We start from the raw sequence: 19,325 nt of genomic DNA on the forward strand, positions 1-19,325 counted from the left end.
AGTGACCATGAGATGGTCGAGTTCAGGATCCTGACACAGGGAAGAAAGGAGAGCAGCAGAATACGGACCCTGGACTTCAGAAAAGCAGACTTTGACTCCCTCCGGGAACTGATGGGCAGGATCCCTGGGAGAATAACATGAGGGGGAAAGAAGTCCAGGAGAGCTGGCTGTATTTTAAAGAATCCTTATTGAGGTTACAGGGACAAACCATCCCAATGTGTAAAAAGAACAGTAAATATGGCAGACGACCAGCTTGGATTAATAGTGAAATCCTTGCTGACCTTAAACACAAAAAAGAAGCTTATAAGAAGTGGAAGATTGGACAAATGACAAGGGAGGAGTACAAAAATATTGCTCAGGCATGCAGGAGTGAAATCAGGAAGGCCAAATCACACTTGGAGTTGCAGCTAGCAAGGGATGTTAATAGTAACAAGAAGGTTTCTTCAGGTATGTTAGCAACAAGAAGAAAGTCAAGGAAAGTGTGGGCCCCTTGCCGAATGAGGGAGGCAATCTAGTGACAGAGGATGTGGAAAATGCTAATGTACTCTATGCTTTTTTTGCCTCTCTATTCACGAACAAGGTCAGCTCCCAGACTACTGAACTGGGCAGCACAGTATGGGGAGGAGGTGACCAGCCCTCTGTGGAGAAAGTAGTGGTTCAGGAGTATTTAGAAAAGCTGGATAAGCACAAGTCCATGGGGCCAGATGCACTGCATCTGAGGGTGCTAAAGGAGTTGGCAGATGTGACTGCAGAGCCATTGGCCATTATCTTTGAAAACTCATGGCGATCGGGGGAAGTCCCGGACGATTGGAAAAAGGCTAATGTAGTGCCCATCTTTAAAAAAGGGAAGAAGCAGGATCCTGGGAACTACAGGCCAGTCAGCCTCACCTCAGTCCCTGGAATAATTATGGAGCAGGTCCTCAAGGAATCAATTCTGAAGCACTTAGAGGAGAGGAAAGTGATCAGGAACAGTCAGCATGGATTCACCAAGGGCAAGTCATGCCTGACTAATCTAATTGCCTTCTATGATGAGATAACTGGCTCTGTGGATGAAGGGAAAGCAGTGGACATGTTGTTCCTTGACTTTAGCAAAGCTTTTGACATGGTCTCCCACAGTATTCTTGCCAGAAAGTTAAAGAAGTATGGGCTGGATGAATGGACTATAAGGTGGATAGAAAGCTGGCTAGATCATTGGGCTCAACAGGTAGTGATCAGTGGCTCCATGTCTAGTTGGCAGCCAGTATCAAGCAGAGTGCCCCAAGGGTCGGTCCTCGGGCTGGTTTGGTTCAATATCTTCATAAATGATCTGGAGGATGGTGTGGATTGCACCCTCAGCAAGTTTGCAGATGACACTAAACTGGGAGGAGAGGTAGATACACTGGAGGAGGTAGGGATAGGATACAGAGGGCCCTAGACAAATTAGAGGATTGGGCCAAAAGAAATCTGATGAGGTTCAACAAGGACAAGTGCAGAGTCCTGCACTTAGGATGGAAGAATCCCATGCACCGCTACAGACTAGGGACCGAATGGCTCGGCAGCAGTTCTGCAGAAAAGAACCTGGGGTTACAGTGGACGAGAAGCTGGATATGAGTCAACAGTGTGCCCTTATTGCCAAGAAGGCCAATGGCATTTTGGGATGTATATGTAGGGGCATTGCCAGCAGTTCGAGGGACGTGATCGTTCCCCTCTATTCGGCATTGGTGACGCCTCATCTGGAGTACTGTGTTGAGTTTTGGGCCCCACACTACAAAAAGGATGTGGAAAAATTGGAAAACGTCCAGCGGAGGGCAACAAAAATGATTAGGGGACTGGTACACATGACTTATGAGGAGAGGCTGAGGGAACTGGGATTGTTTAGTCTGCGGAAGAGAAGAATGAGGGGGGATTTGATTTGATAGCTGCTTTCAACTACCTGAAAGGGGGTTCCAAAGAGGATGGATCTAGACTGTTCTCAGTGGTAGCTGATGACAGAACAAGGAGTAATGGTCTCAAGTTGCAGGGGGGATATTTAGGTTGGATATTAGGAAAAACTTTTTCATTAGGAGGGTGGTGAAACACTGGAATGCGTTAGCTAGGGAGGTGGTGGAATCTCCTTCCTTTGAGGTTTTTAAGGTCAGGCTTGACAAAGCCCTATCTGGGATGATTTAGTTGGGGATTGATCCTGCTTTGAGCAGGGGGTTGGACTAGATGACCTCCTGAAGTCCCTTCCAACCCTGATATTCTATGATTATCAAATATTTGTTCCCCATATAGGCACTTACAGGCTGTAATCAAGTCACCTCTTAACCTTCTCTTTGTTAAACTAACTAGATTGAACTCTTTGAGTCCATCACTATAAGACATGTTTTCTAATCTTATAATTCTTCTCATGGCTCTTCTCTGAACCCTCTCCAATTTATCAACATACTTCTTGAATTGTGGGCACCAGAACTGGACAGTGTTCCAGTAATAGTTGCGCTAGTGCCAAACATAGAGGTAAAATAACCTCTCCACTCCTACTTGATATACCCCTCTTTATGCATCCCAGGATCACATTAGCCCTCTTGGCCACAGTGTCGCACTAGGGTCTGCCAACGTGGACCTCTTTACAGGATCACTCTCATATTATGCAGTATCAGAATAAATAATTAAAACTAAACAGCTGTTAAAACTGATTGTGCGTTGTCCTTGTCCCATCCTAACTAGCAAAAGCCTTGACTGTCAGCATTACAGCTCAACCAATCAGGAAGCAGAAAGCAAGATCTGTCAGTTGCTGTACTTATGCCCCCATCCAGCCACTTCCTTTCATTGGTTTGCTTCCTGCATGCTGGAACCATGGAACACTAATTACCTCTTCTTCCTGTTCTACTAGCCCTTTTCCTTTCTTCTTTCCTTGTAGAAGAAGAAAAAGACTGAAGGAAGAATGAAAGAGACAAAAGGAGGGGGGGGGAGAATAAAGAGTTCATAAAGAGAAGAGAAGCAACAAGGAACACCATTCCTCTTCTACTTTTCATAGTCCCAGCATCTTTACTGTAAGTAAACTCTCTTCTGGGTTTTCTACTGCTTGCTGTGTCCACTGTTAGTCAAGATTATTGCCATATAGGTTAGGAGAAGTGTGTTGTAGGACAAGGGAAGCTTACTTACTGCAATATGGTTTATTATAGTCCTCTTCTCTCCTCAGAAAGTGTTGCTTGGAATAGGTTGTCTATTCCTTCCTGCCTTAGAAAGAACTTGTAATTGAGGGAAATGGCTGAACTGAGGCTCAAGTACTGCAGATGACTGCAAAATCTTGCTGCCTCCTTCCTGACAGGTGGAGCGCCATCATGATGACATTCCAGGCTGCTGTCAGGTAGGATGGCAGAAAAGGACTATAAGAAACTGGATTACAAGTGAGCAATCTTCCCTTAAAATGTTTTATAGGAGCAGGTCCCTGAATTTTATTTTGTATTTGTTTAGTTTATTTTCAATTTAAAAAAAAAATCAGACATACACTGCTAATTCAGACTAATGATTTGGAAACACAAAGTCTACTGTAAAACTCAGTTTTTCAAATAACTACATACTCCTGGAAACCAGTGAGCCCAACGTTCTTCCACTTCAGAGATGGTTCTAATTTCTTGTCAATGGGTTTGCTTTTTACAAGAGGACTCTTGGTCTTCTCAAACACATTCTTTTCTGAATAATCGTAAATCTTCTGGGATTGGCCTGAATCCTCAGCATCAACTATTTCCATATGGTGATAATGCTTTTCATACGTTGGTTCTTCAGAAAAAGTATAATCCTATAAAAAATGGAGAAATGGTTTGTCAATCATATTGCCACATGAAAAATACACATTAAAATAAGTTATAAGAAGAAATCCCAGGATACGTTACTTTAACAATTATATATGGCATATGCAGAACTTCAAATGCATTCTATTGTGTACATTTAAATTGCCTTTCAAAGAATGCAGTATCCATATTAATTTGAAAATTCCGAGGGTGAATACATTTGCCACCATATACAAACTGAAATGTATTTAAAAACAAAGTTATAAGCTAAATTTAGAAATTCTTGAACTTACTCTAAAGGTGCATTTTTTCCCATTGCTAATCTGCGACACCAGCAGTACTACAGAATCCAATTTCAAACCAGTTTTAATAGTCCAGTTTTGCAAACTCTCTCACTCTGCTTTCAACAGACTACTTGTATAAGGGCTATTTTCATGAGTAAAGCATTTGCAGGATCAGGTCCTTAGTTTTTAATCTTTAATTAGAAATAAAATAATCCACTCTGTGAATGAGTGCTGATCCCTACTTGGACAGTGAGGCTTGAAACACTGGCTCATATCTCAAGAATACATCCAACTCTACCACATGGTGTGGAGTGTTTGTTGCCATTATAAAATATGCTATCCCCCACAAAAATTATGTTACAAATAAGTTAATTAATATGCTGATTGGTTTTAAGTTAGTATGTTAATTTTTTTAAAGTAAAATTAATATAAATATTTTCTCTTTATATTTTTTCTGTTTTGCCTTTGAAGTGTGTTTCGGTACAATCTCATGTAGGGAGCTGAATGGCCTTACAAAACCAACAATTGGCTCTGTCTAGTACCAGGGTTTTTCAAAGCATCAACAACAGAACACCTACTGCCTCTTGTGAACTCTTATTTCCTACTGGACTATTCAGCTTTGACAGGAAAGATAACTTATGCTCTTTCATTATTATTATTCCAGCTGTCACTAACATGTATCCAAGCAGTGACATTATTTTATGGACCTGGTCCAAAACAGTTTTAAAGACACTGTCAAAGTGTGGCCTGCCTCCTATTAGTCTGTGATCGGAATTAACTGTCCCATGCATGCTGACCCAAATGTCTAACACTTAGCTAACTCATGTTAACTAACACATTTTAAAAATGTAATCTAGACAAAGTAGATTGCCTTTAACACATGCTAAAATGGTCAAGTTAAAGCCTGGGGGGAATCCTAGTCAGGCCATAACTTAACCATTTTAGCACATGTTAAAGGCAGTATGCTTCTTACAGCTAACCTGTGGTAACATCTTTAACATTGACTCTAACATCACACCTTTAAATGTTAGTCTAGACAAGGCCAATAAGGCAATACAAAGCTGATTAGCTTTGCAATATATGTGAGGTAATGAACTCTTTGAAGCTATTCCTCACTGTCGAAAATGCATAAAAAAAAAGTTACCTTCCTCTCGTAACTGTTGTTCTTCGAGATGTGTTGCATATGTCTATTTCGATAGGTGTGTGTGCGCGTGCCGCATGCACGATCGTCGGAAGGTTTTTCCCGTAGCGGTACCCATCAGGTCAGCTGTGGAGCCCCCTGGAGTGGTGCCTTCATGGTGGTGTATATAGGTTCCTGCCAACCTGCCGCCTGCTCAGTTCCTTCTTGCCAGTCTGTTCCGACAGAGAGGTCGGCAGGTGGGTCTTGGAATGGACATGAGCAACACATTTCGAAGAATAACAGTTACGAGAGGTAGGTAACCGTTTTTTCTTCAAGTGATTGCTCATGTGAATTCCAATAAGTGACTCCCAAGCAGTTTCCCCAGAAGAGGGGTTGGAGTTCACCTGGTTGCTGAATGCAGGACTGCCCTGCCAAAGGCTGTATCGTCCCTCGCCTATTGGGTGATGGCATAGTGCAACATGAAGGTGTGGATGGAAGACCATGTTGCTATCTTGCATATGTCCTGGATAGCGACCTGCACAAGGAATGCTGCGGATGAAGCCTGCGCTTTTGTGGAGTGCTCCGTCAGCGGAGGGGCTGGAATCTTAGCTAGCTCATAGCACGTTCTGATGCAGGACATGATCCACGATGAAATGCGCTGGGACGAAATGGGAAGCCCCTTCATTCTCTCTGCTATTGCAATAAAGAGCTGTGGTGACTTATAAAACGGCTTTGTGCACTTGATGTAGAAGGCTAGGGCTGCCTGACATCCCAAGAATGAAGCATTCGCTCTGTTACTGGCATGTAGCTTAGGGAAGAACACAGGTAAAAATATGTCCAGGTTCACAAGCTGGAATAATGAAACTGGGACACTACCTTTGGTAGAAATGACTGTACAGGGGGGCTCGGAAGTCAGCGCTCTGAGCTCGGAGACCCTTCAGGCCGTGGTTATGGCCACCAGAAAGGCCACCTTCCAGGAAAGTTCCCTGAGGGAGTCAGAGTCTGCTTTTCTGAAGTCCAGAGGGAAGGTTGCCATGGGCTCAAAAGGGGGCCTCATGAGCGTAGACAGGACCATCCTGTCAATCCAGGAAGTTTTTGGAAAGTATAGGGGACAATTTCCTGGTGCAAGTGCTGGAGGAACCAACTAGGGGCAGAGCTCTTCTTGACCTGCTGCTCACAAACAAGGAAGAATTAGTAGGGGAAGCGAAAGTGGATGGGAACCTGGGAGGCAGTGACCATGAGATGGTTGAGTTCAGGATCCTGACACAGGGAAGAAAGGAGAGCAGCAGAATACGGACCCTGGACTTCAGAAAAGCAGACTTTGACTCCCTCAGGGAACTGATGGGCAGGATCCCTGGGAGAATAACATGAGGGAGAAAGAAGTCCATGAGAGCTGGCTGTATTTTAAAGAATCCTTATTGAGGTTGCAGGAACAAACCATCCCGATGTGTAGAAAGAATAGTAGATATGGCAGACAACCAGCTTGGCTTAACAGTGAAATTCTTGCTAATCTTATTAAACACAAAAAAGAAGCTTATAAGAAGTGGAAGATTGGACAAATGACCAGGGAGGAGTATAAAAGTACTGCTCAGGCATGCAGGAGTGAAATCAGGAAGGCCAAATCACACCTGGAGTTGCAGGTAGCAACGGATGTTAATAGTAACAAGAAGGGTTTCTTCAGGTATGTTAGCAACAAGAAGAAGTTCAAGGAAAGTGTGGGCCCCTTACTGAATGGGGGAGGCAACCTAGTGACAGAGGATGTGGAAAAAGCTAAAATACTCAATACTTTTTTTGCCTCTGTCTTCACGAACAAGGTCAGCTCCTAGACTACTGAACTGGGCAGCACAGTATGGGGAGGAGGTGACCAGCCCTCTGTGGAGAAAGAAGTGGTTCAGGAGTATTTAGAAAAGCTGGACGAGCACAAGTCCATGGGGCCGGATGCACTGCATCCAAGGGTGCTAAAGGAGTTGGCGGATGTGACTGCAGAGCAATTGGCCATTATCTTTGAAAACTTATGGTGATCGGGGGAGGACCTAGATGACTGGAAAAAGGCTAATGTAGTGCCCATTTTTAAAAAAGGAAAGGAGGAGGATCCTGGGAACTACAGGCCAGTCAGCCTCACCTCAGTCCCTGGAAAAATCATGGAGCAGGTCTTCAAAAGGAATCAATTCTGAAGCACTTAGAGGAGAGGAAAGTTATCAGGAATAGTCAGCATGGATTCAGCAAGGGCAAGTCATGCCTGACTAACCTAATTGCCTTCTATGATGAGATAACTGGCTCTGTGAATGAGGGGAAAGCAGTGGAGATGGTATTCCTTGACTTTAGCAAAGCTTTTGATATGGTCTCCCACAGTATTCTTGCCAGCAAGTTAAAGAAGTATGGGCTGGATGAATGGACTATAAGGTGGATAGAAAGCTGGCTAGATCATCGGGCTCAACAGGTAGTGATCAATGGCTCCATGTCTAGTTGGCAGCTGGTATCAAGTGGAGTGCCCCAAGGGTCGGTCCTCGGGCTGGTTTGGTTCAATATCTTCATTAATGGTCTGGAGGATGGTGTGGATTGCACCCTCAGCAAGTTTGCAGATGACACTAAACTGGGAGGAGAGGTAGATACACTGGAGGGTAGGGATAGGATACAGAGGGCCCTAGACAAATTAGAGGATTGGGCCAAAAGAAATCTGATGAGGTTCAACAAGGACAAGTGCAGAGTTCTGCACTTAGGATGGAAGAATCCCATGCACTGTTACAGACTAGAGACTGAGTGGCTAGGCAGCAGTTCTGCAGAAAAGGACCTGGGGTTACAGTGGACGAGAAGCTGGATATGAGTCAACTGTGTGCCCTTGTTGCCAAGAAATCTAACGGCATTTTGGGCTGTATAAGTAGGATCATTGCCAGCAGATCGAGGGACTATTTGGCATTGGTGAAGCCTCATCTGGAGAACTGTGTTCAATTTTGGGCCCCACACTACAAGAAGGATGTGGAAAAATTGGAAATGGTCCAGTGGAGGGCAACAAAAATGATTAGGGGGCTGGAGCACATGACTTATGAGGAGAGGCTGAGGGAACGGAGATTGTTTAGTCTGCAGAAGAGAAGAATGAGGGGGGATTTGATAGCTGCTTTCAACTACCTGAAAGGGGATTCCAAAGAGGATGGATCTAGACTGTTCTCAGTAGTACCAGATGACAGAACAAGGAGTAATGGTTTCAAGTTGCAGTGGGGGAGGTTTTGGTTGGATATTAGGAAAAACTTTTTTCACTAGGAGGGTGGTGAAGCACTGGAATGGGTTATCTGGAGAGGTGGTGGAATCTCCTTCCTTTGAGGTTTTTAAGGTCAGGCTTGACAAAGCCCTATCTGGGATGATTTAGTTGGGGATTGGTCCTGCTTTGAGCAGGGGGTTGGACTAGATGACCTCCTGAGGTCCCTTCCAACCCTGATATTCTATTGTAACCCTTCTGCCCGTCAGAGTTGGCAGCAACAAGGGCCGGGTTCAATATCTAGGGGTTCCATTCCAATAACACAATGCAAACCGGCTCGAGCCCCCACCCAGTGACCTGGGAAAAATATATACCACCCCCGCTGGGCGCCTCCAAGAGGCAATACTTCCCCTCTCGCAAGCACAGAGTCTGAGTGTAGCAAAAGTCTTTTAATAACAGAGAGAAACAATGTGGCATTATGTTGGGGAAACACCACCAACCGGATTCATAACACAACCCATGAGCAAAAACAACCCCACCCCAGGCAAATTGGGGCATGCCCTTTTCCCTTTGGTTCTTGAGTCCAGCAACCCCAAAAGTCCAATGCCCCAAAAGTCTCTGTCCCTGGTCAGGGCAGCCCCAGAGTTCGAAAGTTTATCAGCGGAGCTTTACCTCCCAACCTGGGTGGAAATGGGACGGGGGTAAGAGGCACCTTACGTGATCTGAAGCTGACCGCCCCATAGCTCCATAGCGGCGCTCCGCTCCGCCAGCCGCCCCACAAAACTCCTTCGCGCAGCTGCGCTCCGCTCCACCAGCCGCCCCACGAACTCCTTCGCTCAGCTGCGCTCCGCTCCACCAGCCGCCCCACGAACTCCTTCGCTCAGCTGCGCTCCGCTCCGCCAGCCGCCCCACGAACTCCTTCACTCAGCTCCACGGCCCACAAGCAGCTCCTGCCATCCACACACTGCTCCGCGTCGAACTGCTTCACCAGCCGTCCCGCAAACTGCTCCACAATATATCTTCAGGCTCCCCCACTACTTAACACAACACTCAGTGATTTCAGCTCTTAGGTGAATTCAGCTTATAGTAGGGGAGCCCCAGTGCTGGTGCACTGTCAGCCCAAAGTGAGCTCAGCAGCCTATAACTAGACTTCTAATGAAATCAAAATTAGCTCTGATATTCCACAGTGGAGAGAGGAGGAAGTACAATCAGCATGTAAGGCCCTCACCAAGGGGCCCATGCCACCAAGTATTAATACTTGTCCCCAGCCTCTCTCCATTCACACAGTTTTGGAACCCATGACCCTTGCCTAGCGAGTGCTACTTAGATGATGGTGAATCCCTCCATCGTAACAAAAGGCCACGTACAGTTCCAAGCACAGTTCCCATAATCAGGGTAATAACAATTTATTCTTCCTGCCCCAATAACAGAGACACTGGGGATCCCACAGCGGCCAAAGTGACCATTTGGGCAGCTATGGTCTCATTCTAGGCGTGGTGGGTGTGCCTATGCAAATGAGATCTGCCCCTGAAGTTCTTTTCCACAACTTGCCACACCTCACCACCAGATGTCAGGGTGGAGCTCATCCTGACACTGCTTACACTATGATTCTATGACCAGGTTGAGATTGCACTGGGGAATGAGCTGCCACACCTGGGGATAAAGCCTGTCCAAGCCCTTGAGAATCCACCATGGGATTCCCGAAGACTGACCTACCTGCTGCCCCTGGGTGGAAGGCTGAAATGAGAGCCAGGTGTACCTTGAGAGATGATATTGCCAACCCCTGCTGCATGAGGTACAGTAGGTATTCCAAAATAAGGGGAATTGATGCTTGCTGCGGAGGGTTGCCCATCTGCAGAAACCAGACGGAAAATCGCTTCCACTTTGGCAGGTACGTGGCATGAGTGGAGGGTTTCCTACTTCCCAGCCGAACTTCCCTAACTGAGTCAGAACACTGACGATCTAGCAAGTTCAACCATGGAGTTTCCAAGCCATGAGGAGGAGAGACTCCAGGTTGGGATGTTGTAGACAGCCGTGGTCCTGTGTGATGGGGGCCGGGCACATGGGGAAGGGCTACTGGTCTGTCCACTGAAAGGTTCAATAGTATGGTGAACCAGTGCTGGCGGGGCCACACTGGCGCTATGAGGATCAAGGAAGTCCTGTCCCGGCGAGCCTTGAGGAGGACTTTGTGTATGAGAGGGAAGGGTGGGAATGCATACAGCTGATGATTCGTCCATGAAAGGTGAAAGGCTTCTGCAATGGAGCCTGGGCTGTAGTTCAGAAAGGAGCAGAACTGCTGGCACTTTCTGTTGCTCTGCATTGCAAACAGGTCTGGGTGGGGAAAGCCCCACCTCTGGGAAATCGAGAGCACGATGTCCACCTGGAGGGACCATTCTTGACTGTGAAACGAACGGCTGAGGCTATCAGCTAGCCCATTTTGCACTCCCAGAAGGTATGACGCCACTAGGTGTATCAAGTGGGCGATGCAAAAGTCCCACAGCCTGAGAGCTTCCTGGCACAGGGGAGAGGAGTGAGCACCACCCTGTTTGTTTATATAGAACATCGCTGTGGTGTTGTCAGTCATCACCGACACACATGCACCCTGAAGGTGGGCCTGGAACACTTGGCATGCCAGACGAACTGCCCTCAGCTCCCTTACATTGATGTGCAGCGATAGTTCTGCATGGGACCGTAGGCCTTAGGTTCTGATATTGCCCAGGTGCACTCCCCAACTGAGCGCCGAGGCATCCATGACCAGCGATAGCGTAGGTTGGGGTTTGGCAAAGGGTACTCCCCACAGACCACTTGTGGCTGTAGCCACCAGCAGATAGACTCGAGAATGCAAGGAAGGAGGATAACTATTCTGTCCAGTGGGTCCCTGCTGGGCCTGTGCACCTGCGCCAACCACGCCTGGAGGGGCCAAAGGCGCAATCAGGTGTGCTGGACCATGTCTATGCAACTGCCATATGCCCCAGTAGTTTCATGCAATTTCTGGCTATCGTTGTGGGGACTGGCAAAGGTTCTTGATTATATCTGAGTGCATGGAAGTGCAGCTTGGGCAGGAAAGCCCTGGCTTGCATGGAGTCCAAGAGAGCTCCTATGAATTCTATTCTCTGCGTCGGAGCTAGTGTGGATTTGGGCATGTTCAATATGAGACCCAGCCTGAGGAAGGTGGCCTGAGCCACAAACATATGCTCCTCTGCCTGTGCTTGCGATATGGACTTGATTTCCAGGTATGGGAAAACTTGCATCTGACATTAGTGGAGGAAGGCTGCCAGGACCGCCATACATTTCATGAATCATAGAATATCAGGGTTGGAAGGGACCTCAGGAGGTCATCTAGTCCAACCCCCTGCTCAAAGCAGGACCAATCCCCAATTAAATCATCCCAGCCAAGGCTTTGTCAAGCCTAACCTTAAAAACTTCTAAGGAAGGAGATTCTACCACCTCCCTAGGTAACGCATTCCAGTGTTTCACCACCCTCCTAGTGAAAAAGTTTTTCCTAATATCCAACCTAAACCTCCCCCACTCCAACTTGAGACCATTACTCCTTGTCCTGTCCTCTTCTACCATTGAGAACAGTCTAGAGCCATCCTCTCTGGAACCACCTCTCAGGTAGTTGAAAGCAGCTATCAAATCCCCCCTCATTCTTCTCTTCTGCAGACTAAACAATCCCAGTTCTCTCAGCCTCTCCTCATAAGTCATATGTTTCAGACCCCTAATAATTTTTGTTGCCCTTTGCTGGACTCTCTCCAATTTATCCACATCCTTCTTGTAGTGTGGGGCCCAAAACTCAACACAGTACTCCAGATGAGGCCTCACCAATGTCGAATAGAGGGGAACGATCACGTCCCTCGATCTGCTGGCAATGCCCCTACTTATACATCCCAAAATGCCATTGGCCTTCTTGGCAACAAGGGCACACTGCTGACTCATATCCAGCTTCTCGTCCACTGTCACCCCTAGGTCCTTTTCCGCAGAACTGCTGCCGAGCCATTCGGTCCCTAGTCTGTAGCTGTGCATCGGGTTCTTCTGTCCTAAGTGCAGGACCCTGCACTTATCCTTATTGAACCTCATCAGATTTCTTTTGGCCCAATCCTCCAATTTGTCTAGGTCCCTCTGTATCCTATCCCTGCCCTCCAGCATATCTACCACTCCTCCCAGTTTAGTATCATCCGCAAATTTGCTGAGAGTGCAATCCACACCATCCTCCAGATCATTTATGAAGATATTGAACAAAACCAGCCCCAGGACCAACCCCTGGGGCACTCCACTTGACACCGGCTGCCAACTAGACATGGAGCCATTGATCACTACCCGTTGAGCCCAACAATCTAGCCAACTTTCTACCCACCTTATAATGCATTTATTCAGCCCATACTTCTTTAACTTGCTGACAAGAATACTGTGGGAGACGGTGTCAAAAGCTTTGCTAAAGTCAAGAAACAATACATCCACTGCTTTCCCTTCGTCCACAGAACCAGTAATCTCATCATAGAAGGTGATTAGATTAGTCAGGCATGACCTTCCCTTGGTGAATCCATGCTGACTGTTCCTGATCACTTTCCTCTCATGTAAGTGTTTCAGGATTGATTCGTTGAGGACCTACTCCATGATTTTTCTGGGGACTGAGGTGAGGCTGACTGGCCTGTAGTTCCGAGGATCCTCCTTTTTCCCTTTTTTAAAGATTGGCACTACATTAGCCTTTTTCCAGTCATCTGGGACTTCCCCCGTTCGCCACGAGTTTTCAAAGATAAATACCTGGGGGGCGCCGAAAACCCAAATGGGAGCACCCTGAACTGGTAACTCTGGCCAGTGATCACAAAGTGAAGAAATCGTCTATGGGCCAGGATAATGGAGATATGAAAGTACGCATCTTTCAAGTCGAGGGTGATGTACCAGTCCCCCGGATCCAGGGAAGGAATGATGGAGGCCAGGGAGAGCATGCGAAACTTCACTTTCTTTATGAATGTGTTGAGGTCTTGCAGATCCAAGATAGGCCAGAGCCCACCCTTGGCCTTGGGGATGAGGAAATAGTGGGAGTAGAACCCCTTGCCCTGAATGTCTGAGGAACCTCCTCTATTGCCTCTAGAATGAGGAGCAATTGCACCTCCTGCAGAAGGGAGTTGTTCGTGAGAAGGGTTCCTGAAGAGGGACGGGGAAGGGGGGTGGGAGGGAACAGAATTGGATACAATATCCCACCTCAACCGTGCTCAGAACCCAGCCATCTGATGTGATCTGGGACCAAGCATGGTAGAAGTGGGACAGTCGATTCACAAAGAAGGGGTAAGGATCTGAGCTCGGTACTGGTGCTCCATCCTTGAGCACATCTTCAAAAGTTTGGCATTGGGCCAGGGGGCTGTTTTGAAGAACCCTGGCCTTGGTCTGGGCAGGACTGTGACGGGCACCTCCAACTATTCCTGCCCCATCTCCTGGACGAGTCTCACCTCGGGGGCCCTGAACAGAAGTGGGATGGGGGCTGAGGCTTGAATGACTTTCTTTGGGGTGCAGAAGTGTGGATCACTAAAGACTTTAGAGTCACCCATGAGTCTTTAAGACTGTGCAAGCGAGATTCAGTATTTTGGGCAAACAAGCCTGCACAGTCGAAGGGCAGGTCCTGGATAGTGTTCTGGACCTCTGGTGGTATACCCGACACCTGTAGCCACGTGCTGCATCTCATTGTAATGGAGGTGGTCATAGTCCAAGCCGCCACGTCTGCCGCATCTAATGCAGTCTGGAGGGAGGTTCTTGAGACCACCCTGCCCTCCTCTAGAATTGCATTAAACTCCTTGTGTGATTCAGCTGGGAGCAACTCCTGAAACTTTGCTAATGCACTCCAGGAATCGAAAGCATAGTGACTGAGTACCACTTGCTGGTTGGCAACATGAAGCTGGAATCTCCCAGTTGAGTCGACCTTCTGGCCAAAAAGGTCCAGCTTCTTAGTGTCCCATGACTTTGGAGCAGGATCCAGCTGCCCCTGCTGCTCCTTATGACTTTCCGAGTCAACCACGAGAGTCCCTGGTTGGGAGTGGGTGAAAAGGTGTTCATACCCTTTCTGCAGCACAAAATATCGTCTCTCCACCCCTTTTGTGGTGGATGGTATTGAGGCTGGGGTTTGCCAGAGCACCCTCATAGTGTGCTGGATAGTTCTTATCAAGGGCAACGCCACCTTAGATGGACCCTCCGGGGCAAGGACATCCACCATTGGGTCCAACTTCTCTGTGACCTCCTCCACCTGAAGGTTTAGGTTTAGGGCCACCCTCCTAAGGAGGTCCTGGTGTCCCATGGTGTTCATTGCTGGTAGAGTGGTGGTGGTGCCTGCCACTGCCTTGTCCAGTGAGGAGGAGACCTATGGGACCGGGTCTTCCTGACCTTCCGGCTCCCTAGAGACTCAGTTGGGTGCATCAGTCCCCCCACCCTCAACTGGAAGTGGTCCAGTACCACTGGCGGCGCGGGCTCGGATGCTGCACCGGAGTGTGAAGGCCCAGAATCCTTGTCCCGTGTGGGGTCCTCTGGAGCCCTGGCGGTGTAGCATGACACCAATGTCACTGAGGGGGAAGCACGGGGTGCGGATGCCTTCAATGAGGACCTGGAGCCCTGACTCTGAGTCTGATGATAGGCCCAAGGAGTCCAAAAAGGCCACTGTACTGGGTCCTGCCACTGGGGTGGCCAGGATACTGCCGGTGCTGACGAGTCCACGACTCTATGGTGCCGGCACCGGTGCCGGGATTGTGAGTGGTACCAGCTGTGTTGGGAGACAGAAGACTCAACCTCCAAGTCGAAAGACTACTCTGAGCCCGACCATGGGGGGCAGAGCCCAATGGTGCCAGGGAGCGGCTGAGGTGATGGGGAGCGGCGCTGAAACGTGATGGGCTTGCCCCGATGGTGAACAGGGGGCGGTGCCACCATCGGTGTCATGAAGAGTGCCGGAGATGGTGCCATATAAATGCTGTCATATGCCGTAGATGGTGCCATCGTCGGTGCCGCTGATGGTGCCTGAACTTGGGCCGACATCTGAACTTGGGCCGGGGACTGTGCCATCATGGCAATAAGGTCCCGCGCTGCCTTGTGGTATGCAGCGTGGAGGGGAGATTGAGATCTTCCTCCAATTCCCCCCGAGTTTGGGAATCCACCGGCACTGGACTCAAGGGACCTCCGGTTGGGGCCGGAGTCAACAGTGCCGGGTCTTGAAGGCCAGCCTGTGGGTGTCCCGCCGCGGGACACACCCCGCTGGAATTCCCTTGGGGCTTCTTGACGGGGGAACGACCCCTGTCCGCCTTCTTTTTCTTATGCAGCACTGGGGACTGTGAGCGGTGCTGCCTGCTAGAGCTGGCTTTACAAGCCAGGGATTGGTGCTGATGCTTCTTGGAGGAGTCCTTTCTTGGTGCCGGGGCGTCCCACACTGAGGCTGGGGCACTGTGCACTGATGATGCCAGTGCTGTTTCCGGTACTGGCTGAGGGCGGAGGGCCAACACCATCAGAAGGAGCTTTAAATGATAGTCCCACTCTCTTTTAGTCCTGGGTCTAAAACTCCTGCAAACTGAGCATTTGTTTGTCTGATGACCTTCTCCTAGGCACTTAAGACAAGCAGTGTGCAGATCGCCTCTGGGCATAGGTTTCATACACCTCTCACAAACCTTAAACCCCTGCAACCGAGGCATGCCACGGTCCCTGGGGAAAATTGGGGGGGCGGATGGGGGGCAAAGTAAGCTTAAATAACTAACTACTGTAACAACAACTCAATTAAACTATTTACAAATAAGAAAAAGTGGAACCACTGGGTAGCCACCTGCAAATGCAAGAGACTGAGCTGCTTCAACGACTGTCACTGGCGGTAAGGAGGAACTGAGCAGGTGGCAGGTCAGCAGGGACCTATATACACAGCCATGAAGGCGCCATTCCAGGGGGCTCCACAGCCAACCCGACAGGTACCACTAGGGGAAAAACCTTCCGACGATCGTGCACGCAGCGCGCACCCCCCCCATCCCCCCCACTGGAATACACATAAGCAATCACTTGAAGAAGAACTATCGTTTCCTCTAAAGAACCATTTATTTTATCTCAGAGAAACAATCATAACAACTGAGCTGCAACTTAATTACATTTAGACAGAGTGAGAAATGTAGCGGCTGTCCAGAGACACCAACATCTTTAGAGCTTTTTTGTTAGTTGTTGCTACCTAGCAATTTGCTATGAGGAAGGGAATACCCATTTATTCCAGATCGGCAGAAATAATAGTACATTTAATATTTTATACACAAAATTTATAATGAATTCAAAAACTGTATATTTTCAAAAATATACATCTCTGGGGAATTTTTGCCATACTAACAGGAACACTTACTGTATTTTTAAATTCTATATTAACTCTACCTTCAAGAGTTCTAAAGCAGAGGCAGTTCGCTTACTTGCCACTAAAACGAAGAACACTACACCTTGACAATACCAACCTTTATTACATTATAATGTTCTAAATATTGAATCTACTAACCTAGATCTCCCATGGGGTAATAAAATATTTTGCTGCTGCCACTAAGCTGATATACTTTATATTCTTCAGTATAATAGTAACTCTATACCAGTAGGGAATACAGAGTTAGAAGTGATTTATCTGACAAAATTGAAGAAATCAATATTTACATTTGTTAAGTAGCTACATTTACTACCATAGCAAAAAATGATTAAACTAAGAAAAGCAAGTGTGTTATCTAACAAACAGTAACTTCAAATATGTGCCATTTTCAGTGGGGGATAATTTATAAAAATCTAGCATTTTCTATCTTTGGTGATCAAGTGAAGGCAAACCTTTTTAAAACCTTTACTGCAGTAATCATGTCTAAAAATGTTCGTACATCACAATACTTATGAACTGTGAATTCACATTTATATATAGTTCTGAAGAATTATTTTTGTCTAAGCAAGGATGTAGAATGAATTTTAAAGCAATGTATTATTAAAACAGTGTATTATTTTTAGACAGAACAAAATATTAAAGGTTAATTCCAAAATTGTCAAAACCAGCCACTGGTTTTATGTGCCCGACTTGAAATACCTTAGGTCTGACTTTCAAAAATGCGCTACTTCAGTTAAAGTAAACCTGAGCTCAGCACCTCTGAAAATCAGGCCCAAGGTGTCTCAAAAGTTGGACACACAAAAATGAAGTACTCAAAAGCAGTGTCTACTCTTGAAAATTTGGCTCCTAATTATTTGCTCATTTCACCAAATAAAATGGAGTCCCATAAACATGAGAATGAACTCTAAGAATTTTCTTCCAGCTAATTACATTTTTATGATAAATAATTTAGCTCTTCCATGTAGGGGAAATATATACTGTATTGTTGCCTTGTGAGCCACCATTCAGGGTATTGCAGGTTGTTTCTGTTAGGAGGAGAAAATGATGGTTGTTGGGTTTTTTTGTGAAAGCCTATTCATTTACAAAGAATGTACACAAAGTCCTGTTTCCCGGAACACAGTAGGAATCAAACAGGAGACAGTTTCCTTGCTCAATATTCCAAGCCTTTTTTCCAGCCAGCACTTGATCTGTCTCTCTTTGATTTTTCTCAAAGTGACACTATAAGTGCGCTTCTCTAGCTGTCCTTGGCTTTCTGCTCCTTCTCTGCCCAGCAAAAAAATACCAAGCCCTTTGCATTCAGCCTCAAATAAACCTCTCCACCCACATAGCTCAGCCAGTGGCGCTGGAACACTTCATAGTGAGGGTGCTGAAGGACCAGCTAAGGAAACTGTAAAGCAGTGGTCCCCAAACTCATGCCCCCCTTATCCCTGTCCATGCCCCCCACCCTCCAGAGTCTTGGCTTTGGGAGTGGGGGAAACACAGACAGGGGTAAGGGGGCCGGGGCCACAGCTGGTGGCAGGTGTGGGACTGGCAGCCAGGACCCTTGGCACGGGCCAGGAGCAGAGCCTCAGGCATGGGGCTGGCAGCCGGGACCCTAGGCACAGGTCGGGGATGCTGCAACACCCCCCCACACCCTTAGTTCCCGTGTTTATGAACTCAGCTCCTGATCAGCCTTGCATGTGGCCTTCATTTTGGGTGGTGGCTCCTATTGTTTCAGTTACCTTATTCCAAAAGGAGCTTAACTGCTTCTGACATTTATCCCAAATGAAGGGCAGCTGTTATACCCACCAGCTTCAACTAGGTACCATGCAACTCTCTTGTATAACAGCTTTAAAAGGTCAATGAAAGGAATCCCAGACCCTGCTTAACAATGCTCAGTAATGGACTGTGCTCTCCAAGTCAATTACAAATTAGTGCTGATGAGTTCTGAAAGGAGTCCTGTTGAGCTTTTGAAAGGATGGCAGTTGTGGCCCAGGGCCTTGAGGAAGGTACAGTATTCCTCATCTTGGCATGCAAACATGAAGACTCAGATCCTTGACCCATACCCTGAGTGTGAAGTATCAACAACAGAAGAGGGTGAGATTTTAGGCTGAAAGAAGTTCTCTTCTTCCTGTTTCTCCTAAAGAACATTAGCAGGAGACTGTTCGGAGGAAGTTCTCTCCTCCGAACAAAGCAAACTTGTTCCAGACCTCACATACTGTACATTCTGTTTCTGTATTGATAAATACCATGTATTTCTTTCTAACCACTTAAAATCACAGTTACAAAAAAGAACAGTTACTCACTGCAGCAAGAATATTTTTCCTTCTAACAACTCTCCCCCAGCATATGCAATATGCTTTTTAAGTTTTTTAGTGCTTGTGAAATATGCCAGATTGACTGTACAGGAAATTGTAGCCATTAACCAAAGAACAGATTCAGCAAAGGCAGTAGCAATGCAAGCTTCTCTATGTTATTCCATAAATGATTTCAACCATGAGATGGAGAAACTGTTATTAGGAGTTTCAGAGTAGCAGCCGTGTAAGTCTGTATCCGTAAAAAGAAAATGAGTACTTGTGGCACCTTAGAGACTAACAAATTTCTTATGCTCTAATAAGTACTCCTTTTGTTATTAGGAGTGTGT

The 19,325-nt window shown here is 46.9% G+C and overlaps 1 protein-coding gene across 5 annotated transcripts in view; it reads right to left on the bottom strand.

Annotated features, from left to right (window-relative positions):
* ODAD2 (outer dynein arm docking complex subunit 2) overlaps positions 1–19,325 on the bottom strand; it is a 198,908-nt gene that overhangs the window by 156,375 nt on the left and 23,208 nt on the right. For all 5 annotated transcript variants that reach the window (XR_012157599.1, XM_073334342.1, XM_073334346.1 and 2 more), the window contains exon 8: positions 3,543–3,760. Coding sequence is in view for 4 of the 5 variants with exons in the window: in XM_073334342.1 (XP_073190443.1) it covers positions 3,543–3,760 (218 nt within the window). In the remaining variant the exon portion in view is untranslated. The remainder of the gene's footprint in view (positions 1–3,542; positions 3,761–19,325) is intronic.

Source organism: Lepidochelys kempii, chromosome 2, assembly GCF_965140265.1.
Source record: "Lepidochelys kempii isolate rLepKem1 chromosome 2, rLepKem1.hap2, whole genome shotgun sequence".
NCBI classification, from domain to species: domain Eukaryota; kingdom Metazoa; phylum Chordata; order Testudines; family Cheloniidae; genus Lepidochelys; species Lepidochelys kempii.